The 24,715-nt window shown below is 37.0% G+C and overlaps 1 protein-coding gene across 6 annotated transcripts in view; it reads right to left on the reverse strand.

Moving 5' to 3' along the window:
- Positions 1–24,715, reverse strand: part of USP37 (ubiquitin specific peptidase 37) — a 97,345-nt gene that overhangs the window by 27,707 nt on the left and 44,923 nt on the right. For 5 of the 6 annotated variants that reach the window (XM_027050726.2, XM_027050717.2, XM_027050711.2 and 2 more), the window contains 8 exons: positions 17,255–17,386; positions 16,740–16,863; positions 16,062–16,252; positions 10,453–10,570; positions 9,073–9,152; positions 6,617–6,781; positions 4,872–4,937; positions 2,074–2,215 (listed from right to left, as the gene is read on the reverse strand). In XM_027050726.2, coding sequence (XP_026906527.1) covers positions 2,074–2,215; positions 4,872–4,937; positions 6,617–6,781; positions 9,073–9,152; positions 10,453–10,570; positions 16,062–16,252; positions 16,740–16,863; positions 17,255–17,386 — 1,018 coding nt within the window. The remainder of the gene's footprint in view (positions 1–2,073; positions 2,216–4,871; positions 4,938–6,616; positions 6,782–9,072; positions 9,153–10,452; positions 10,571–16,061; positions 16,253–16,739; positions 16,864–17,254; positions 17,387–24,715) is intronic. The other variant, XM_027050732.2, reaches the window with a different exon arrangement.

Genomic DNA, 24,715 nt, shown 5'->3' on the forward strand with positions numbered 1-24,715 from the left:
TCTTTAGCTTTGAAATTAGATGGGAAACAAGTCAATAAAAAATAACTATTAAATTGTTATTTTTATATTAAAGTGTTTATATTAAAGTGTTTATTAATTTTATTAAAGTGTTTATTATTTTATTATTTTATTAACACTTTATTAATATAAAGTGTTTATAAATATAATTATTTATATTAAAGTTTATATTAAAGTGTTATGTTATTTTTATATTAAAGTGTTACCTAACCAAAAGGGAGATTTAAAATCAAACAGTCACACGAGATGATGCAAACTCCTAGAGAAGCTTGTAACTTCAAGGTATTAACTATTATTATGTGTCAAGATTGAAAATGATGAAGTTACACCTTCTCACATCCATTATTTAAACCTTTAAATTAAAAAAAAAAATTTTTTTTTAATGTTTATTTTTGAGACAGAGGGAGACAGAGTGTGAGTGGGGAGGGGCAGACAGAGAGAGGGAGACACAGAATCTGAAGCAGGCTCCAAGCTCTGAGCTGTCAGCACAGAGCACAATGCGGGGCTCGAATTCACGAACTGTGAGATCATGACCTGAGCCGAAGTCGGACGCCTAACCAACTGAGCCACCCAGACACCTCAATTATTTAAACCTTTAGATGACCTGGTTGGCCTGTTGATGTAAAACGTTTACTAGAGTCTCCCATATATTAAAAGTTAGTATTAAAAAAAATGAGTAATTATTTCAGGACCAATATGTGAAAGTAGCTCTGAACCTGTAACAACTTTCATTTCTTAAGTCTCAATCCTGGAAACAACTTAAGTGTCCATCAATAGATAAGTAAAAATGTGGCATATACAATGGAATACTATTCCACCACAAACAAGAAATGAAATCTTGCCATTTGCAACAACATGGACAGATTTTGAAGTTATTACACTAAATGAAATAAGTCAAAAAAAGACAAGTACCATATGATCTCACTTATACGTGGAATCTGAAAAACACAAAAAACTTCCCACCAAGCTCACAGATGTAGAAACAGACTAGTGGTTGCTAGGGACCAGGGGTGGTGTGTGCGAGTGTGAGTGTGTGTGAGTGTGTGTATGTGTGTGTGTGTGTGTGTGTGTGTGCATGCATGCGCGGGTGCTGGTATGAAGTGGGTAAAGCAGGCCAAAAGGTACAAACGTCCAGTTATAAAATAAATAAGTCATGAGGATGTAATGTACAGAATTAGGCTATTGTTAATAATCTGTTGTGGGGCACCTGGGTGGCTCAGTCAGTTGAGCATCTGACTTCAACTCTGGTCATGATCTCACAGTTCGTGAGTTTGAGCCCCGTGTTGGGCTCTGTGCTGACAGCCCAGAGCCTGGAGCCTGCTTTCAGAGTCTGTGTCTTCACTAGTCTCTGCTCCTTGTGTACTCACACTCTGTCTCTCTCTCTCTCTCTCTGTCTCAAAAACAGATAAACATTAAAAAATATATTATATGCATATTTGAAAGCTGCATAAGACAACAGATCTTAGAAGTCCTCATAAGAAAAAAAATTGGGGGGAGGTAACTGTGTATGGTAACAGATGTTAACTAGACTTACTGTGGTGATATTCTTGCAATACATACAAATATTCAATCATTATGCTGTATGCTTGAAACAAATATGTCAATTATACTTCAATTAAAAAAAAAATCCCAGGGGCATTTAGATGGCTCAGTCGGTTAAGCGTCTGACTTCAGCTCAGGTCATGATCTCACAGTTTGTGAGTTTGAGTGTCGTGTCAGGCTCACTGCTGTCAGCTCAGAGCCTGGAGCCTCCTTCGGATTCTGTGTCTTCCTCTCTGTCTGCCCCTCCCCTGCACGCTCTCTCTCAATAAATAAATAAATAAACATTAAAAGAAAAAAAAAAAAGAATAACTTAAATCCCAATCCATTTTTAAACAGACTGTTTTATAGTTATAGAAAGTACACTCTTTAAAACTAGTGTTTCAACAGATCCATTAAGTTTACGATCTACCCTGTGTATGTATTATGTTTGCTGATGCTGGTTATAAAGGCATGTGTTTGGACAGTAAGAGCTATACAAATATTTGCCAAGTATTTTGATGAGAAATTACTTACTTTTTCTAAGTCTTCCTGCTGTTGTTCACAGCCTGACACTTCACAAAGTCTCTGGCTAAGGGCCACAGAGCGTTTTAACTCATCCTCACTGTCGGAATCAAGGCATAAAGCCAAGGAACTCTTGGATTTGAAGGTGAAATTCCTGTAATTTAAGAAAATAAAAACCCTATATGAGTCTGATAAATAAATACTTGTCCTTGTTATTTCCTTGATGCATATAATACCAAAATAAAACAAAAAACTTTTCCATTATGGAAAATGATTTACAGAGAAAAAAGGATACAGAAGAGATATATTTAAGCATTACCTTTGCCCCACTCCAAAACAGCCATGCTTTGAAAATTAGACAATTCTTATGCTATTATATATCATCCGTAAACCAATCACTTTGTGCCTTTTTTCTTTTAATGATCAACCCCAAAGTAGTTTTTGGTTTTATAAAGCAAGTACTCTACTGAATGCATGCAGACATGGCAATGAATAAATGTTTTTGACAACTTTGTGCATGAGGACTAACTTTTGATCTTTTTAATTATGATCCATGTATTCTAAAATTAACAGTAACATTCCACTTATCCAATTATATGTAAGTCAGACTTCCGGCAACCTCTAGTTTCCAGAACGCAGGGATTCAAAACTAAGAAAAAAGGCTTCTCAGGAAAGCAGTAGTTTCAAAGCCCATGCACTTTACTCTTTAGACAGGGACCCTTTCTTTCCCAGGAAATGGTGCATAAAATAAGGTAGCAAGTTCATCAAGAAATGAGAGCTAGGAAATGAGAGAGAATAACCACAAAAAGGGCAATAAAGAACTATACAGTCATTTAATATAAACTGTTTTGTAAGAATTAAAAGCCTCTGAGGGCATGATCATATTAAAACACAGTGTAATAGGTGATACTCATAATGCTGATTCTAAGTCATTAAAATATACTTAAATTACCTTCAGTTTATTTTATTTAAGAATATAAAGAATTCTGTAAGGTTACAGAGTACAGAACCATCTAAAATGGCTAAGCATTTTAAAGATGGATGCTTAAAAAGGCAAGCTTTGGCTACATAAAATATCATTCTTCAATGATACCAGATAAGTAAGGTGTTACTGCATTGTCTTCTAAGTGAGCTGAAAATACACTAAAAGAAAAAGTGGAAAAGGTCAAAGAGCACGAATTTTCTTTGATGAAGGTTAACGTAAATTTGTATACTATACTAAAAAAAAAAAAAGTAAAATGGAAATTGGAAAAATGCAATTCATCTAAATGTAAAAATTGTAAATAAACATATAGAATGATGGCACCAAGAAATAAGAGGCCACAATGGAAACCAGGAGGATCGCATAGCAATGTAGATCAAAGAAAAGAGGCAAGTGGTCAGTGATAAACCCAAACATAGTCTGTGGCTGAGAGCACCCAGGATATCACTGCACTCCAGCCTACACACTTGAATAGCCTCCCATTAGGTGTTCAAAAGGGTTTTTAGCATAACTTAGAAATAGCCAATCAGCCGTCTTAATTCCTCATTTCTGATTTCATGCTCACCAAGCAAAACTGAATGTATTAATTTGTTTATGCATGTAAATACTTTGCTGAAGGAGGGTGACACCTGGCCACTAAAATACCAGGGTCAAATGTGACAGAGGACATTGTAGAGGAACCAATGGTATTCTTATTCATAACTCAGCCTCTTTTAAGTTTGATCGGCATGACAGGTCTTCTAGGGCCTAATTAATTATCCTTTATTGATCAGCTCTCAAATTCTCATACCAGTAGACCCTGGAGAACAGATGACCATGCCAAATATAATGATGCCCAATGAAACCATCTCTTTCTTGAAACTATAGTGATTTGGTACATAAAGAGTGCATTCCATTAATAATTACTATATTCACAGAAGGCAGCTTGCCTGTAGTAAGGAAAAATATTCATCCTGTAAATGCATCACTTGCTCACTTTCTAAGCAGCCAAGTGGTATTGCTCATTTGTATCTTGAGAACGGGCAAGAGTATTCATATCGGTACCATTTCAGATTTCTAGTCATGTTAGTCATCTGGTTTTAATTGCACTGAAAAATAATTAACAGGAGGAAAAGAAAATAGCAGTTCCCAAATGTCATTTTATGGTTATATTAGCCCCCCAAAGCCCTTAAACAACAAAGTGTTTAATTTTAAAGATAAATGACGACCAAGTCATTTAGAATTGTCTAATCAGGAACTGTGGTTCTAGTTAAATCACAGAGGAGATATATTTAAAAAAAGTATTTTCTTCTCTTCTTGGACAAACTTTTCCATTTTAAGTAAAAAATATAAAACATTTGTAGAATAGCTACATTTCACTGTGTGTTTGTTTTCTTGCTCCCTATCAGAACTGCGCCAGTTAAGCGTCTAAAACAAGGAAGTCCCAGACTGGCTAGCAACAGGCGAAAAGATAATTTGGGATTTCCAGGTGTATTTTTGAGGAATAGTGCTTTACACCAACAGGGTTATTTTATCTCTTCAATCCTTAAAATTCCTTGTCATCGGTTAATTTCTACAGTTGTGGGATGAAAATATTACATATTAACAGATGACTTAAGTTTAAAAACAAAATTTTGAGAGGATCATCTGAATGTGCTTCACTATTAAAGACTTTGTTATACCCTACATTACAGTTTAAGGCAGATTCAGGAAAATTACAAAGTATAGTAATACAGAGCAGTTATCATGCAAAGAGAAACAAAGAAAAGGGGAAGGGATAATCTCAGAAATTAGGGCAAGCCAAATCCTTAAAAATACAAATTTTGGGTACACAAGAAATATAACTCACTTTGAAGGTGTAGAAGGGCTGGTGATGCAGGAATTCACCATTTGAGAGGCTTTCAATGGTCTAGAACTATCAGAAAATTAGAAAATATATAATGTATATAATTACATTACTAAAATATATATTTAACTTATAAAATGAATTATTCTATACTATAGTCCCTTATGTATCCTTTTGAAAAGCAAAAAATTATACTTCTACTAGCAATAGAAGCCAAAAGAGAAAACAAGATACCATCTCTAGGCTCTTCCTGATCCAATGATCTAAATAAACAGCATTGGAAATGAAGTCAAAGGGAATGCATATGAAGAGGACAACTTTGGAAAAATTATCTTGTCTCAGTTCTTTACTTTTAAGCAATAAAATAATAATAGCTCTCATTTATTGAGGACTTACTGGCTATCAGACACTGTAGTAAGAGCTCACGTGTATTACCTCATTTAATGTTCACAACCATCCTGTTATATTCCCTACAGACAGGTCAGAGAATGTGTCCAGTCTTAAAGCTATTCAATTGTGGAGTCAGTCATACAGCCTGGTTTCAGCCTGTGAAATAAACCGCCTATACTAATGGCCAGAAAGAGTAACAGTTCTACCAGCAGTGGGCACTTTGCATGAAGCAGAAACAAATTCTGAAGAAAGGCCATAAGAGAAAATCCAAAAACACTAAGACTCTGGGAAAATGTCTTTATTAGTAAGTAGACCCATTGAGGCCTTTAGGATAAACTTATATGATGTGGTATATATGTCCATTTCTAATCCAAGGGAAATACATTTTATAAAAAGGCATCAATTCATGTTAGCAAACGTTCATTCACTTTCTGAAAGGTCTATTCCACTTTAGCCAAGAGACCTGGTTCTTCCAGTTGCTAACTGCATAACCTTAAGAAAATCACTTAATCTTCTTGGATCTTCTCTGTAAAATTAAAAATTTAGACAAAATCTCTACGATCCTTTTTCACCTCTAAAGTTTGAGAACTTTATGATTCTACCAAATTAGAGTTCAAGTATAAAAAAGAACTACAATACATGGCTCCAAAGTAATCCAAGTATGCAGAAGGAAGAGCTACATTCAGAGAAGTCCTATGGTTTTCCCAGCATATGCGATGAAGCAAGATCAAAAGTAACGGTTACTACTTTTCTCATGGAAAAACTTCTAGGAGCCACAAAAGTTCTTCACTCACACTGGTGATGATACATTTATGAAGACCCAATCAATCTGGGGGGCCCTGGCATAACATTTAGTATACTGTTTCTCAAACTTGCATATTCCAGACAGTCAGCAAAGGCATTGTTAAAAATACTGATTTTCTCAGATCTACTGAAACAGAATTTCTAGGGAAAGAACACAGGAATTGGTTACTTTTTATTTATTTATTTTTTAGTGTTCAGGTAACTTTTATGAACATGCAAATTCCAATTTATATTCCTAAAATGTATCAGTAATAGTAATCTATTCTAGTAATCTAGTAATCTAGTAATCTAAGAGAGTAAGTGTACTCTCTAAAAAGGTAACTTTTTATGAAAGGCAATTAATGCACTTGGAAAAATTTTAAGCATTTTATTTAATTACTTCCATAAGGAAGTAACTTAACACAAAATCCTAAAATAAAGCAAAATTAAAATCTCCTTCTTGGTCTGATTTTACCGGGGAGTCATGTTATCTAGTTCAGTCATTGTTTTGATCAGATATTAAAGCCCCTTAACTTCAAAAGGGAAGATAAAGAAATTCTCTCTCAAGGACTTACATTGCCGTATGTGCACTCCAACCAAGGGTGAAAGGTGGTTTTGTACTTTCAGTGCAATGAGAGGACAGGGTCAGGTATCTTGGAATGAAGACTTGCTGCCCAATCTTGTTGTTAAGTGAGAGAGTGACGTTGAAGCTGTATCGTTTCAAATGAAGAATGAGAATCCTGAAAAACAGGACATGATGACATTATTAGCTGACACCTAACAGATACTAGCCAGCTCTCTTACAGGTGAAAAGAGATCACTGTAACTAATCATGTTACATAGCTTTTGACTTAAAGAATACATTTGGCTAAACTAAAGATCCTTCAAAAAACATTTACTGAATATCTGCCATGTGCCAGGCACCACTATATAAGTAAAAATAAAACATGGGCATAGGGTGGATAAGTGAGGTTTGGGTAAAATATTTATAATGTTCCCAGAAAAAAAGAAAACAAAAACACCAAATAAAACGCATTTTATTTTAAAATGTGGTACTGGGTTAAATCCTTATTTACTTCAATGTGATGTAGTTTACAAAAAAAATAGGTGTTATATAACCATTACTGATAATTTAATTAAAGCGTTAAACAGCCCTTATGTTTGAGGGTGAACATTAAGTTTTTCAAAATGATTTTTGACAAGAACTACTCTTACTTCAGTGTAGCACCTTCTCTGGAGAGAGCTAAGAGAGAAAAAGTTTTCTCCACTTTTTTCTCTGCAAAAGTTCTACAAAATGTACATGCCAAATCTGGCTTGTGGGTCCTGAAAAGGCTTTTTAGCTCTGTAGAAGCACTTCTTTTTAGTTACTATTGTGCCAACCTTTTCACCTGTGACACAGACCATAATTTCTGCTAGATGGACTAAATATATCTCACAGCCCACAAGAACACTTTAAAATTTGAATTTCAGAACTCTTATGGGAATAAACCTCAATTTTAGGCAAAATGTCTGATTTATGGAAATCTGTTTTCTTTCTTACCGTACATAGCTTTTCACAGAAGCCACAAACTAAAAAAAATTATACACTGAAGTTACTGACTGCATTCCTCTTTAAAAAGTATGCTAGAACTCATAATCTTCAAATTCATAACCTAAGAGAACATAAGGATCCAAATGATACGAAGAAATAAAAACTCATGTCAAATGTCAAATATTTTGACTAAAGTTTCATATAATCCTACCAAAAAAAGGTACTATGAAACAGATAGATAGATGATAGTCAAAATCACTGATCTATAAAGATAAAGTAGACTAAAATTGAACATATTTGATAAAGACACCAGGCACATCAAGAATAAAAGCAGACTGTATTTAATACTGAAATGAACAAAAACAGAGCAAGTCCAATAATCTGGATTTATGATACAAAGGCTTCTAAAGTTCAGAATAAATTATCCTGTAACATAAGTGACCTACCAGAAAAAATAGAAAACCAAGGAAAATAATTCCCGTAAGTATTTTTTTTCCCCTTAAAAGACCAAACAGCTAGCCACTGGAAAAGGGAACAGACATTCAGCTTGCCAGGTCAAATGAGTATTTAAAACTACACACTGCTTTCCTTAGTTAATGATAACTGATAACAATCAATCCCTTGCCTTAAGGTTTGCTCCCTCCCACCTCCTGCCTCAAAACACTCACAAATAGGAAAAGACTAAATCTCTTGAGTAAAAAGTGGTCAACATAACAATACTGCTGATTTAGAAAGTCATTCCTTTAAAAGAAATTCATTTTCTAGCAAGAAGATTATGGAATGTAAAAGAACTAATCTCTAGTCTCTAGGGGCTAGGTTCCAGAAATCCTATGCTTACAGAAAAGAGAAGCTAATAAAAGAAAGTAATGCACTCTGCAGGCAAAGTGCCACATAAATACTTAATAATAACCTTGCTTGTGGTTGAGATCTATTCTTGGAAAGAACTAAAAGCTGCACTATCATCACATCACATTGTGTCTAACTAGTTTGGTTTTATGTATGTTTACACAGAGCTAATACAAGTTAATTTCATTCCTAATTCAGAACTGTTTAGATTATAGGAAACTTACTAACTTACAAGATCCTTTGTAGAAAATTACTCTTCTTGTTTTATGTTCATGCACACCCTATCATGTGTTTGTGGCAGATTTTCACTGAAGGCTCAGGATAAGAGAGGGAGACTAGCACATAACCAAACAACAAATTACAACTGAATGTTATACATTACCAAATTAAAAATGTACTAGCTGATCCCTACCACTGGTCCAAAATCTCACCAGCCACATCCTCTTCCTGCCATCTTCTGGGGACTCTCAAGTGACTTCCTTTCTTCAGCATTCCAAATATTCTTCCTTTATAACGGAAGAGCATTCTAACTTCCCTCCCCCTACCCTCTCACATCTCCGCTTTGCTTTACCAATCCATTCTGGTGAGCCTCGCTTATTCAGTAATATCTGTAAATACTTCAAAGAAGAAAAACTGAAGAGCAATTAATTTTACCTGGGTAGCCTGTTAAATTTGTGCCTGACAAGAGCACACTTCCCACCACACTTCTCACAGGAATACTCAAGTTCTTCTGCCTGTAAAAAGACGAGAGGGAAAAATAAAGAAGCATGAAGTTGAATCAGCATTACCCCATTCAATGCTAATACTCTTCTCTAGTCATACTACTAGTTCAGTGCAATGACAACTCCGACCAGTTTAAATTTTGTGTCTAGAGCCACAAGCCTTACTAAATTAAGACCTAATCCTCCAAACAGTCATCTTATAATATCATGCCCTATTTCAGATTTCCTAATTTCCTTTTTTACCATGGAAACATCTCAATTTATGATAGCAACTAGACTCTACAGTAGCAGATTCTCAACCTTTTCCCCATGGATGCACAAGAACCACTGCCAAGAGTATATCCAGATTTTAACATTTGGCCATAGCAGAGATAAGATCACCTTCAGGTTAGGCGGAGTTCCTGGTCTGTTAGGTGTAACTCTACCCCTTTCTTATAATGGAACTCAATCTTCTGGTGACAGCCCACTAAGAACAACTGCTCTAAAAGGACCAAAGTTTGGGGTGGATATCATTACCTAGAGAAAACTGAAACAAGAAATCCTTAAAAAACGGGGGTAAAAGATACACAGGAAAAGCTTCAAATTCTATGATAATAACAGGAATAGTAAGGAATGATAAAACAAAAAGAAAAGCAGAGTATTTATCTTTGGGTGGAGCTGAATGTTCATCATTTAAAGAACAGAATTTTTTTTTTTTAACCTTAGGAAAACAACGCTGCCCATTTGCTACAACAAAACAAGAACCACTATTAAATAGACAAAGGGTGATCCTGGCAAATTTCCATCAGTTATAAGGACAGCTACACAATAGGTCCAATTATGCCCCCAAAACTTGCTGAATATCTCTAAGAGTAAATCACAGAAACATATTTATCTATAGCCTTGGATATACATGACTTTTCCCTTTTGTTTCTAATAGGGTACATACCACCTAAGGAAAAGCAAAGAGTATTTTTTCATTCCTCAGATCTTAGATATAAACTTACATCGTGTCTCCAATTTTTACCACTACTACCAAATTTTAGCATATGCTTCAAGCTGGTACTTGTTTACAAGTAACTGCTTGTAAGGTGGTCTAAAACACCTGCTATTGAGTTAAATGTATAATCTACTTAAGCAATCAACAGTCTTCTTCAACAAATTAACGACTAGGTTTATCAAGCTTTTAAAAATACTTTTTATAAATATTTCTTATTTGTTTTCCCTTCATATCTATTTGTTGAAACTCTGCCTTAAAGAAACCAATTTCAAATACTATTATCTATGATATATAAAATTTAGTTATGTGAAAATACCAAAAGATATTACTTACCCTAAAGAAAAGATCAAGAGAATCTTGAATTGAACGAGGAGGGAGTGGCTTTTTCCTTCGAGGAAGGTCAATGGAGAGGTCATTAAACTGTTCTCTTTTGGGAATAATCTCTCCACATCTGTATGAATAAAAGACAAATGGGGGCATTTAGAAGTCTAACTATGCAATACAAAATAAATACAACTAGACTTCAGAAACACTGTTTCCCTCATCAGGTATCAACAGACTAGGACTAGGCATAAGCAATGTACAACACAGTGGACTTCACCTTTATGAAATCAACACAGGAAGAACCTCAACTGCAAGTGTTTAAATACTTCATTAGAATGCTAAGTTCTTACATTTTATTTTTTTTAAAGCCCCAAAAGTTAAAAAAACAAAACTGAAGCATAACATACAGAAAAGTGAACCAAAGGTGTACAGTTTCATGAATGATCAGTTAACACCACTCAAATCAAGAAATAAAATATTATAAGGTCCCTAGAAGCCCCCCTCACATGCTCCTTCCCAATCACTATCCCTTTCTCCCAAAAGGTAACTATTATCCTAACTTCCAACACAACAGATGAGTTTCGCCTGTTTTGAACCTTATCTAAATGCAACCATACAGTACGTTTTCTGTAGTCTCTCTTGTTCAACATGATTGTAAGTTCAACCATGCTTGCTGCATGTGGTTATAACCCATCTTTATTGCTGGCTCACATTAACCTGTTTTGAGCATGCCACTATTTATCCACAATACTACTGATGGACATTTGGATTGTTTCCAGCTTTTGACTACACAAGCAGTGATGCTTCAAAAATTCTATGTGTTCAGATACTCTTTTTGCCCACAGGTCCTGTCCCTGTGCTTTAACAAAAATACCTTTTTGCACTGAAAAAAATAAATACAATACATAAAAATTCTATGTGTTTTTGGTAAACTTCTGTCAGCAGACCTGTTCGATTATTGGAGATATATATATATATATATATATATATATATATATATATATATATATATATATGTATTTGAATGTTTTTATTTGCGGGGGGAGCAGAGAGAGAGGGGAGGGACAGAGGATCCCAAGTGGGCTCTGCACAGACAGCAGAGAGCCTGATGTGGGGCTCGAATTTGTGAACTGCGAGATTATGACCTGAGCCAAAGTTGGATGCTCAACCGAATGAGCTACCTAGGTGCCGCTATTATTGGATGTATTTCTACAGAATTTTTAAAAATGGGCTCAGAGATCAAAACTCTGTATTTATCTGGAAGTAAATTCACTTCCTTTAAATAGTTTTAGTTGATGTTTTTCCTTCTATCTGCATATCAGCATTTTTAGTAATATTCAATCTCCTGCCCTAGTTCTCTACTGCCATAGTTGAAGACTGGAGATCATCAGAATATATTTGTTCATTCAACAAATATTTGAGTCCCTCTCTAATAGGCAGAATTCTAAGACGACCCTTGCCTTTGTATAACTCCGTCCCCTTTAAGAGAATGTGTGACTGTGATGAGCTATCACTCCCAAGATGATGTTACTTTACATGACAAAGGGATTTTACAAATATGATTAATGTTACTAATCCTAATGTTGAGTTGATAAAAAAGGAGATTATCTGAGTAGCTCAGATCTAATCACATGAGCTCTTTAAATCTGAATCTAGAGATATGAAATAGAGGAAGTCAGGGATTCAAAGACAGAGACACTACTGCTGACCCGAAAGAAAGCAACTGCTATGAATTGCCTAAGAAAGCCACAGAGGGGCGCCTGGGTGGCTCAGTCGGTTAAGCGTCCGACTTCAATTCAGGTCACGATCTCGAGGTCCGTGAGTTCGAGCCCCACGTCGGGCTCTGGGCTAATGGCTCAGAGCCTGGAGCCTGCTTCCGATTCTGTGTCTCCCTCTCTCTCTGCCCCTTCCCTGTTCATGCTCTCTCTCTGTCTCAAAAATAAATAAACATTTAAAAAAAAAAAAAAAGAAAAGAAAGCCACAGAGCATGAAACTACAGGCAGCCTTTAGGAAATTGGTAGTTCCAGCCAACAGCCAGCAAGAAAATGGGGACTTCACTGCTACAGTCATAAAGAACTAAATTCTGCCCACAACCTTAAAGAGCTTAGAGGGGGATCCAGATGAGAACATGGAACACCTTGATTTCAGCCTCTGATACCATGGGCAGAGAACGTGGCCACACCTTGCCCAGACTTCTGACCTATGGAACTGTGAATTAATTAGCAGATATTGTTTAAAAGCTGATAAATTTGGGCAATTTCTTATGCATCACTAAATATGCCTCCTATCTGCCAGAAACTGTTCTAGTAGCACTGAAGTTGCAGCAATGAACAAACCCAAGATAGAATACTTCCCTGCACAAAGCTATACTGGAGGAAAAAGGCAATAAAAAATATGTAAGTAATATGTATAGTATGTTAGTGATAAATGCTAAGGGAAAAAAAAAAGTAGAGATCAGAGTAGATGGTTAGAATTTAAATAGGGTAAATTCCTAGAAAATGCCTTACTGAGCAAGTGGCCTTTACATAAAGATATAGAGGAAAATATGGGGAAAGAGAATTTGAGATAAAGGTAAGTGAAAAAGGCCCTTAGGTCCCAGGATCCTGGTTTTGGGGAAAACAAACAAACAAACAAGGAAGCTAGTTTGGTTGGAACAGAATAAGCAAGGGGAAAGACTGGTAGGAGACAAAGCCACAGTTAACTGGGGGAAAAGGGGCTGCTGACAGATCATATGGGATTCTGCAGATCACAGTGAGAATTTCAGCTTTTATTTTATAGGTTATGAGGAAAAGCCTAACATGAACTAACTTACTTCTACTTCATATGGATCACTTTGGCTAATGTGTTTAGACTACAGAGAGACAGGACAGAAACATAGAGACCAGTTTAGAAGGTACTCCAACAATCCCGGCAAGAGATGATGGTGGCTCTGATCAGCTGGTGGCCAACAGATCAGATCCTGGATGTACTCTGAAGGAAGAGCTGAAAGGATTTCCTGACACATGAGACGCAGGGGTGCAAGAGAAAGAGAAGAGTTAAGAAATACACCACCCGTTTGGGCTGATAAACCCTATGTATGGAACTGTTACTACTGAGATAGGGAAGACCGCAGAAGGTTTTATAGAGAATATTAAGTACTTAGTTTTATATAATTTAAGTTCTTTGAATGCAGAATTCTTCATATTCAATATTACTATATTGAAATACCTTACAACTGAAAACAAGCCAAATTAAACTACAACAGCTTAAAAAAATAAGTACTTTTGGCAAAGTGGCCACACTAACTTACAGCAAGATGTATCAGAAGCTAAACAATGATAATTACAATCTGAGGTGCATGCAGTCTTCCTTCAGCCAAAAACTATTTTGTGTTTAAAGAATGCTCTTGGGGCACCTGGTGGCTCAGTCAGTTAAGCCTCCAACTTCAGCTCAGGTCATGATCTCACGGTTCGTGGGTTCGAGCCCCGCTTCAGGCTCTGTGCTGACAGCTCAGAGCTTGGAGCCTGCTTCGGATTCTGTCTCCCTCTCTCTCTGCCCCTCTCCTGCTTGCACTCCATCTCCCTCTCTCTCAAAAAATAAACAAACATTAAAAAAACTGGAAAAAAAAAAAAAAGAACAGTCTTAAAAGAAAAAATCCTAATAAAGCAACTAAAGCAAGGCCTTCAAGGAAGTAGTACCACAGCTGTTGTGGCCTCATACAGCCTTTCTGCCTCTCAGACTTGCCACATTCTTGGGCCACTGTTCAGCCTGGCCACCTGGCGTGTCTACATCCCATGAAATATGTCACTTCATGCATGGTGCACACACCCCAAGTGTACACCCAACATCTGGATGCTGCACAAGCGAAGTGCCTGATTGCTGCCATTGGCACAGTGCAGTAGCCACTGCTCTGATATGACTTCTTTCTTCTTGTGCTACCTGGAGCCATTTCTATCAGAGGCAACTGAAATTCTATGAAAAGAAGTTTGGTTGGCACCCTCACAATTAAATGATACAATCACAAATAATCATCAAAATTTTATTTAACTTGAACAGATTTTGTATGGAAGTGCATTAGAAGAAAGAGAAAGATGACTGGCTACCATATTATTAACTGCTGGTGGGCCTTCCAGTTTGTAAAAAGAGACGGGCTGTATTTATAAGACCTGGATTTTTTCTTTTAAAATAATTTATCCACTGGGAGAAAAAGACTGAAGAAATTACGATGGCAAGAAATGTCACACATACTAGTAATATAAATTATCTGTATAGTGTCCATCTGAATGTTCAAAATTCTAATCCAAATTACTGGAATGTTATAGCTGGAAGAGACCTCATGAACAGTCTATGGAAAACAGAGATATGGAAGACAGAATGGATAATGGACAGCCAATATATGGGTGTTGAGTATTTCTTTTTTTTTTTTTTAATGTTTATTTATTTACTTTTGAGAGAGACAGAGAGAAAGGGAGGGAGGGAGCACTTGTGTGCATGCATGCACGTGCATGAGCAGTGGAGGGGCCGAGAGCGGGGGAGAGAGAGAATCCCAAGCAGGCTCTGCACTGTCAGTGCAGAGCTCGATGCAGGGCTCACTCATGAGATCATGACCTGAGCTGAAATCAAATCAGATGCTTTAACCCACTGAGCCACCTAGGTGCCCCAGGTATTGACTATTTCTAAAGAAAACTCCAAAACAAATGGAAGAGAAGCACTATTTAAAGAATAGTTTCCTTGAGTTGAAGAAAATCCCAAATCTTCCGATGAAAAAGCTGTATCACATTTAAGGGAAAATTAAACAAAATATTTAGATGTAAACTTGTGAAACTGAATTTCAAAAATAAAGAACACCATGGGTTTTCAGAAGAAAAACATTACCCACAAAATCAGGTTTCTCCCAAATGTCACAGAGTAATAGGATATAATGGGAAAGTGTATATAAGATATTAAGGGGGAAAGGTTATGTGTGATTCAATAGTTCTGTATTAAGTCATGTGCGAAAGCCACAAAACTAATTCTTACCTATATAGAAGAATTCCACTCTCTCTGAAAAACATTCAGAGATGTACTATCAATAACTAGGAAACTAATCAAAATAGAACCTTTTGATGTGAAGTGCAAGGTACAGAAGTCCTGACAGTGAGCATGGAAATTAATTAAATGTAGAAAGTCTGAATAATGAATGGAAAATGGTTAAAAACCACTGCAAAAGTTAAAATAATTCAAATTCTGATCCTGTAAAAAAAAAAAAAAATCCCATTTTTAATACAAACAATTTGGTTTAATAATATAAGCAACTAATAAGAGGGAGTCTTTCCAGGGAAAAAGAACAAGTACTCCCAGAGTACTCAGTATTCCATGCAAGGATTAAAAAAAAAACCAACCAAAACCAAACTTACAGATCAAAATTAAGTGCTTAGTCAGCACTAAAGCACATGACAAAATAGTCCAGTTCTCCTTAGTTCTCACCCTACAAAGCATTTTTACAGAAGATAAACACACTGAAAAGAGATGTTTGGTAGAATCTATGCATTTATGTGTCCTTATGACATAGAAAGGAAGAATTAAAACCTTCTCAAAGAATTTTAATCACCTGCCATAAAGAATTAAAAAGGCAAAGAGTTTTCCTAGAGACTACTTACGCTTTACAGATGATGGAGTGCTGAACCTCAAATTCCAAGTTAGTAATAACAGGGCAAGTGTATACCCTGGTAGCTGAAATATCTGATGAAGTTTCTTCTCCAGGAACAGGTTCAGTCTTCCAAGTTTTATTTAACTTTTCCATGTCCTCTTTCAGCTGGTCTAAGCACTGACTTAAAAATTCATGAGCATCCTAAGAAGGCACAATATCTTTAATTATAAGATCAAAGCCTTTCTTGTCACAAAAATAGCTTGCTAACATTGTGATTTATACAACTAAAGCATTTGGAAGTTAATTAACACAAAAAAGGTCAGATTTATTCTAACAATTTGGGGGTACATATTTTGTGAATAAGAATAAATGACGGATTTTATATTTTTAACTACCAGGGGGACTAGCATGAATAAATAAATGAATCACTCCTACTTTAAGAAAAAGTATGTTAGCTTTTGTAGCTAAAATAGCCCAAGTTCCCGTAATGGCAAACGATATCTGTATTATTAAAATACAATAAAATACACGGAAGAGTCATATTAAACCTTACCCTAAGTCCTCAGGTTTTACAAACTGTGATGAACACATGTACACAAATCTCATTTTAAAATAAAAGTCAGGTAACACACTGAAATCATTTCAATTTCCCTTATCTCTAAAGTGTTTAAAAACAATGAGTACTCACATTCTGCATATAACCAGAGAATCTCTCTGCTGTGGCTGAAATGGCATTTTTAACCTTCTTGAGTAAATCTTTTTTGGTCTCTGAATTACAGATATCTTTTTTAACAAGCAAGTGTGCAAAGCGTCTGTTAAAACAAGAGACAAATTTAGTGAAGTTTTACAAAAGTTTGGATAGCATGATATCTGAAAGACTATTATTACCAATAAAACTTTGAACTTTAACATTTATTTTTGAGAGACAGAGCGTGAGTGGGGGAGGGGCAGAGAGGGAGACACAGAATCCAAAGCAGGCTCCAGGCTTTGAGCTGTCAGCACAGAGCCCGACACGGGGAGCTTAAACCCACGAACTGTGAGATCATGACCTGAGTCGAAGTCAGATGCTCAACTGACAGCAACCCACGTGCCCCTAAAACTTTAAGCTTTAAGTGTCTAAGGCACATAAAATTTTAAGTGTCTGCAACTGTTATTCTATAATTAATAAGGTAAACGTTTATTTAGTAAATATGTAACAATTACCTGATAAGTGCATTGAGTGGAATTTTCTTCCATGGGATACCTTGCTTAAGCAAGTCATTTGCAAATGATTGGAGTGAAAACAGAGATTGTAAAATAGCATTCATATAGCAGGTATTTCCCAAATTGGAGAAGCTGAAAATGAAAAAAAAATAATAATAATAATGCTTTTGAAGACAATAGTAGTTCCTGACATATGTTCATTCAAGCAGGGGTTCTCCACTGCAGCATGCTTCAGAATCACATAGAGGGCTTGTTAAAATACATATTGCTAAGCCCTGTAGGTCTAAACAGAGAGGGGGCAAAACTGCATTTCTAACAAGATTCCAGTTGATGCTGATGCTGCTGGTCTGAGGACCATACTCTGAGAACCACTGCATTATAAGATTATAACAAGTAAAACTGTACGTTTTCAAATGAATGTTAAAAAGAACTGGGGACTTATTCAAAGATTATCTGTTCTTATTTATACTTTTAATTTTTCATTGAGATATAACTTACTCATTACTCTTCAGGATATGCCCAGAAGTAGAACTGCTAGATCACAGGATATATGTATTTGGCTTTAATGAGTATTGCCAAACATATTCTAAAGCATATATTTTTAAAAAAAACTTCTATTTGAAAATATTCCCAAACTGTCAGAAAAGCTGCACAAGAATATTCTTTATCCAGATTCATCAACTGTTAACCTTTTGCACTATATGCTTTGCCATTTAATGCATCTCTCTGTATTTCTTATGACGCGTGTGAGAGTAAGTTGCATAAATCGTAACTCTTAAGCCCTATATACTTCAGGGTGTATTTCATAAGAACATTCTCTTATATAACCAAGGCAGAGTTACCAGCATTATAAAATTTAATGCCGATATACTCTTATCTAACATACTTCAATCCAATTTTGCCAACTGGCCCAATATGTTTATAGCATCCGCCCCCTGACCCCTGGGCTAAGCACAAGATTCAGTCCAGAATAGGATGATGCATTTAGTACTCGTGTCTCTTCAGTTTTTTTTTTTTTTTTAATCCAGAGTACTTCTTCAGCTTTCTCTTTCACGACGTTGACATTTGTGAAGAATACATCCTCCCCCCCATCACTATTTTTTAATGGACTGTTCTTCATGTTGGGTTTGTTATTTCTTCATGAGATTCAGCCCAGGCTGGAAAAACACAGTGACATATAGTGCTACTGTCTCCTTCCAAGGGTATCACATTCAGAGGTACATGATATTACTGTACTATTCATTGGTGATGTCAATTTTGAATACCCTGAAGAACTTCCACTTCAGACTATGAGAAAGTATCAGGGTCTGGAATTATCCTACCACCATAAACAATGGGGGGACAAAAGGACAAAATATTGGATAACAGGCAGCGCAGGACTGTGACTCTTATTAGAAGGGGAGCAGTGTGAATCCTACCATTATGCAGGGTTTCTGGCTGCAGGCAATTTGTGAACTGCAGTCCAGGGAGGCGTACCCAAACAGAGCCCAGGAATTAAGCTGAACTGAGTTGAAACAAATCAGAGTTTGATAGGCTGAGATTGCTTAGATTTCTGGGACAGAGTACCTGAGGGGAGGGAGCTGTGCAAAGGAAAAGCTCCAGAAATAGGCACAGTCTGTTGAGTATTCAGCTAAATACCAACCTGTGCATGTTTAGGGTGAAACCCTGTGACACCAGGCAAGAACTTCAAGGAAAAGAATGATTATTAGGGATTTTTTTTTCTAATGTTTACTTTTGACACAGAGAGAGACAGAGAGAGAGAGAGAGAGAGAGCGAGAGAGAGCGAGAGAGCGCATGAGCGGGGGAGGGGCAGAGAGAGAGGGAGACACAGAATCTGAAGCAGGCTCCAGGCTCTGAGCTGGCAGCACAGAGCCCGACGCAGGGCTCAAACCCACAGACCACGAGATCATGACCTGGGCCGAAGTCGACGCTCAACCGACTGAGCCACCCAGGCGCCCCATGGGGAACTATTAGCAGAATAATTTCCAGAGCTCTTGCAGGACCCAAAATTGGTTGAATTCCAACCAGAGGAGAGAGATCTAGATGAACTCAGAGGGCATTAACAGAAATACCAGAAGACCCATGCTTTAGGAAATGAATTACATTAGCCTTAGAATAAAGTCTACTCTAGGTTTAACACCAAAGAGCTTAAACAAAAGTCTCAGAATAATCACACCCAAGTTGCAGATATTAAAATAGCTATTATAAATATACTTTTTTTTCACATTTAAAAAATTTTTTTTGAGAGACAGAGAGAGACAGACAGACAGACAGATAGAGTGCAAGCAGGGGAGGGGCAGAGAGAGGGAGTCACAGAATCCAAAGCAGATTCTAGGCTCTGAGCTCTCAGCAGAGCCTGAAGCAGGGCTCGAGCTCACAAACTGCGAGATCATGACCTGAGCTGAAGTTGGATGCTTAACCAACTGAGCCACCCAGGTGCCCCGCTATTATAAATATGCTTTAGAGGTGCCTGGGTGGCTTGGTCGGTTAAGTGTCTGACCCTTGATCTTGGCTCAGGTCTTGACCTCACGGTTTGTGGGTTCAAGCCCCACATCGGGCTCTGTGCTGACAGCGGGGAGCCTACCTGTGATTCTCTTCCTCTCCCTCTCTCTCTCTGTCCTTCCCCTTTCATGCTGCCTTTCTCTCTTTCTCAAGTTAAATAAACTTAAAAAAAAATACTTCATGTGATCACAGGTGCAGAGAAAAACATAAATATAAGAGGAAAGAAATGAAAAATATAAATAAGCCCCAAACTAATTTTAGAGATAAAAAACACAGTAAATGAAAATATTATTGAATGAGATAAATAGCAGATTAGACACTAAAGGAAATACCACTGAACCTGAAGACACAGCAACTTAAAACATATTTAAATATAGTATTATATTCCAATTTAAATAAAATATAACTTTACACATTCTATTTTATATATTTTAAAAATATTTTATGTATACATATAAGCAAACATGTATATTTTTATTTCTTTTGTAAAAACATAAGATAGATGGAATGCTATATGGTATATACTTAGTAACTTGTTTTTTTAATTTACCAACACATACTTCATTATTTTCATGTTTCTTTTTTAAATTTATTATTATTATTTTTTTTCATCTTTAGAGAGAGAGTGAGTGAGTAGGGAAGAAGGACAGAAGGAGAGAATCTTAAACAGACTCCACCCTCAGCAGGGAGCCTGACTTGGAAGGGCTCAATCCCCACAATGCTGGGATCATGACCTGAGCTGAAATGGAGTCAGATGCTCAACCAATTGAGCCACCCAGCCACCCGGGGTTTCTTGTTTACCACTACTAGGTATGAAACAGTATTTCATTTTGGCTATGAGTTTATATACCTTCTTCAACTTTTTACACTTTTTTTTCATAGCTGCACAATTCTCCTTTGTTTCTAGAAATCTATCTATTTCATCTAGTCGCCTAATTTATTGATGTAATCATAGAATGGTCTTAAAATCCTTTTTATTTTGGTAAGATTGGTAGTAATGTACCCACTTGTGTTTCCGATTTTAGTTATGTGAGTCTTCTATTTTCGTCAGTTTAAAGGTTTGTTGATTTTGTTGATCTTCTCAAAGAAACAACTTTTGGTTTGGACGACTGTCTCTTGTTTTTCTATTCTTTATTCATCTCTTCTCTAATCTTTATTATTCTCTTCCTCCTGCTAGCTTTGGGTTTAGTTTGCTCGTCTTGAGCTAGTTCTTTAAGGTGTAAAGTTAGATCATTGATTTGAGGTCATTTTTTAAAATATCGTGAGAAAATATACATAAAACTTACCATTTAACCATTTTATACATTTTTTTAAAAAGCAAACTCTATGCTGAACGTAGGGCTCAAACTCACGACCCAGAAATCAAGAGTTGCAGGCTTTGCCGACTGGGCCAGTCAGGCACCCCACCATTTAACCATTTGAAGGTGTACAGTTCAGATGCCTTAAGTGCACTCATGCTGTGGTGCAACTATTACCACCATCTATCTCAAGAACTATACTGTTTTCCACAGTAGCTGCACTATTTTACATTCCCACCAGCAAAGTATAATGGGTTCTAATTTTTCTACAGCCTCACCAATGTTTCTTTTTTAATGTAAGTGTTTGCTGCTATAAATTTCCCTCTGGGTACTGCTTTTGCTGCATCCCGTTAATTTTGGTATGCTGCTAGGGCTTTCATTCATCTTTAAGTATTTTTAAATTTCCCTTGTGATTCCTTCTTTGACTTCATTAGTTAAAAGTGTGTTGTTTAATTTCCACATATTTCCAGTTTTCCATCTGTAACTGATTTCCAGCTTCATTCTATTGTGGTTGAAGAAGATACTTTATATGATTTCAAACTTTTAAAATGGAGACTTACTTTGTGGTGTAACATATGGTCTGTCTCAGAGAATGTTTCATGTGCATTTGAAAAGAAAATATATTCTGTCGTTGATGGGCAGAATGTTCTATATATGTCCCATACATCTAGGCAGTTTATAGTGTTGGTCAAATCACATGTTTTCCTTAGTGATTTTTCTGTCTATATGCCCTATCCATTACTGAAACTGGAGTATTGATGCTATTTAGCTATTATTTTATAATGTTTATTCTCTTTGGTTTATTATTTATTTTTAAAAAATTTTAATGCTCATTTTTGAGAGAGAGAGTGAGCAGGGGAGGGGCAAAGAGAGAGGGAGACACAGAATCTTAAGAAAGCTCCAGGCTCTGAGCTGTCAACACAGAGCACGATGCGGGGCTAAAACCCACAAACCATGTGATCATGACCGGAGTCGAAGCTGGTAGCTCAACCAACTGAGCCACCCAGGCGCCCCTCTCTAAAGTTTATTTAAAAATTTTGTCTATTAAGTCCAATGTCTATGTTTCCTTAGCAATAGTTTCCATTAATTTCTTCTACCAATGGGCCATACTTTATTTCTTTGTATGTTTTTAAGTTTTATGCTGAACATTTTGAATATTATAATAATTATGGAAACTGGATTCTTATCTCTCCTCAGAGTTTGTTTTTGTTATTTACTGTAGCTACATGTTTAGTGAGTTTTCTAAACTCTTTTTGTAAAGTCTGTGATTATTTGTCATGTGTGGTCCCTGAAGTCGCTGTTCCTTTGGCTTGTGTCCAGCTAATGTTCTGACAGATTTCCTTGAAATCTGGAGGAGAGAAAGTGAAGAAAAAAAGGAGAAAGAGGGAAGAAGGAAAAGAAGTAGAAGAAACAACAAAATGAAAAAACTTCTCCCAGGCTTTGAACATTGGCATTATGCTGGGGCACACTCTGAGTGCTTATCTGGGTCATTTATAAACTCTGTCTCAGCCTTCACTGCCAGCTTGCACTGATCTTACAGACTGGCCAGAAGTGAAAGCTTCATGTCTTCTTAGGTCTTTTCTGAGCATGAGTCTTGGGCATGTGCATGTTTTTCAAAATTCCTCAGCATACACAGGAGTTTTAAATTTTTTTTTTTTTTAACGTTTATTTATTTTTGAGACAGAGAGAGACAGAGCATGAAGGGGGGAGGGGCAGAGAGAGAAGGAGACACAGAATCGGAAGCAGGCTCCAGGCTCTGAGCCATCAGCCCAGAGCCTGACGCGGGGCTCGAACTCACGGACCGCAAGATTGTGACCTGAGCTGAAGTCGGATGCTTAACCGACTGCGCCACCCAGGCGCCCCAACACAGGAGTTTTAAAAAGTCCCAATTTCCTATCATTTTTATTTTTAATTAATAAAAAAATTTTTTTAAGTTTATTTACTTTGAGAGACAGAGAGAGCACAAGCAGAAGAGGGGCAGAGAGAGAGAGAATTCCAAGCAGGCTCTGCACTGTCAGTGTGGGGCCTCATGCGGGGCTTGAAATCACTAACCTCGAGATCATGACCTGAGCCGAAGTCAGAAGCTCAACTGATTGAGCCGCCCAGGTGCCCCCTATCATTTTTTTTTTTAATGTTTATTTATTTTTGAGAGAGAGAGAGAGAGAGAGCGGGGAAGGGGCAGAGAGAGAGAGAGAGAGAGAGAGAGAGAGAGAGAGAGAGAGAATCTGAAGCAGACTCCAGGCTCCGAGCTGCCAGCACAGAGCCCAACGTGGGGCTTGAAGTCACAAACCGTGAGATCATGACCTAAGCTGAAGTTGGATGCTTAACTGACTGAGCCACCCAGGCACCCCGCCCCGATCATTTTTTAAATTGCCTTTTTCTTGATTTAGTGTTTGCTTGATTGCTGTAAACCTCTGTTTTCCACAGAGTTCTGACAAAGTTGATTCTGACAGTTTTGCTTGATTTTTCAATGGCTTTGTGAAGCAACAGAACGTGGGACCTCCACCACTTTATTGAGATCTTCTTCCCCTGTCAAGTTTTTAAATTCTTTGTATTTTAGAAAGATCAGCACGATATTTATGATACATGTTGCAAATATTTGCTCCTAATTTTTCTTAGTTTATGCTTTTGGCCATGAAAATTCTAATTTTTTTAATGTTTATTTTTGAGTGAGAGAGAGGGAGAGAGAGAGAGGGGGAGGGAGGGAGATTATAAGCAGGGAAGGAGCAGAGAGAGGGAGACAGAAGATCTGAAGTGGGCTCCGTGCTGATAACACAGAGCCTAATGTGGGAGCTTGAACTCACGAACCACAGATGGTGACCTGAACCGAAGTCAGATGCTTAATGGACTGAGCCACCCAGGGGCCCCAAATGTAATTTTTATGTACACAAATTTATCAATCTTCTACTGAATCTTGATTTTGAGTCACAGTTACAAGCCTTTCCCTACACTAAAATTATAAACAAATTCACTCCCAGTTTCTTTTAGTATTTAAAGTTTCATTTTTAAGGGTGCCTGGGTGGCTCAGTCGGTTGAACATCCGACTTGGCTCAGGTCATAATCTCACAGTAAGTGGATTTGAGCCCCATGTTGGGCTTTGCACTGACAGCATAGAGCCTGCTTCAGATTCTCTGTCTCCCTCTCTCTCTGTCCTTCCCCAGCTTGTGCCCTAGCCCTCTCAAACATTAAAAAGTTTTTAAAAAGTTCCATTTTTAAAATTGAGGACTCTAATTTTGAATTTATTCTTGTGTACAGTTGAGATGAATCTAACTATATTTTTCAAAATAGCCATATAGTCAGTCAACCCCATTTATTAAAAGAAAAATACTTCTTGTCCCTGGACTTTCTATTCTGTTCCACTGACCTGTCTATTCATGTATCAGTACTAAGCTATTTTAGTTTAGTTTAAAAAACCACTTTTTTTAATGTTTATTTATTTCTGAGAGAGAGAGAGAGACAGAGTCTGAGCAGGGGAGGGGCAGAGAAAGAAGGAGGCACAGAATCCGAAGCAGGCTCTAGGCTCCGCGCTGTCAGCAAGCACCCGACGCGGGGCCCAAACTCACAAACTGTAAGATCATGACCCGAGCTGATGTAGGACACTTAACTGACTGAGCCACCCAGGTGCCCCAATACTGAGCTATTTTAATCATACGGACTTTAT

Source organism: Acinonyx jubatus, chromosome C1 (genome assembly GCF_027475565.1).
Source record: "Acinonyx jubatus isolate Ajub_Pintada_27869175 chromosome C1, VMU_Ajub_asm_v1.0, whole genome shotgun sequence".
NCBI lineage: Eukaryota > Metazoa > Chordata > Mammalia > Carnivora > Felidae > Acinonyx > Acinonyx jubatus.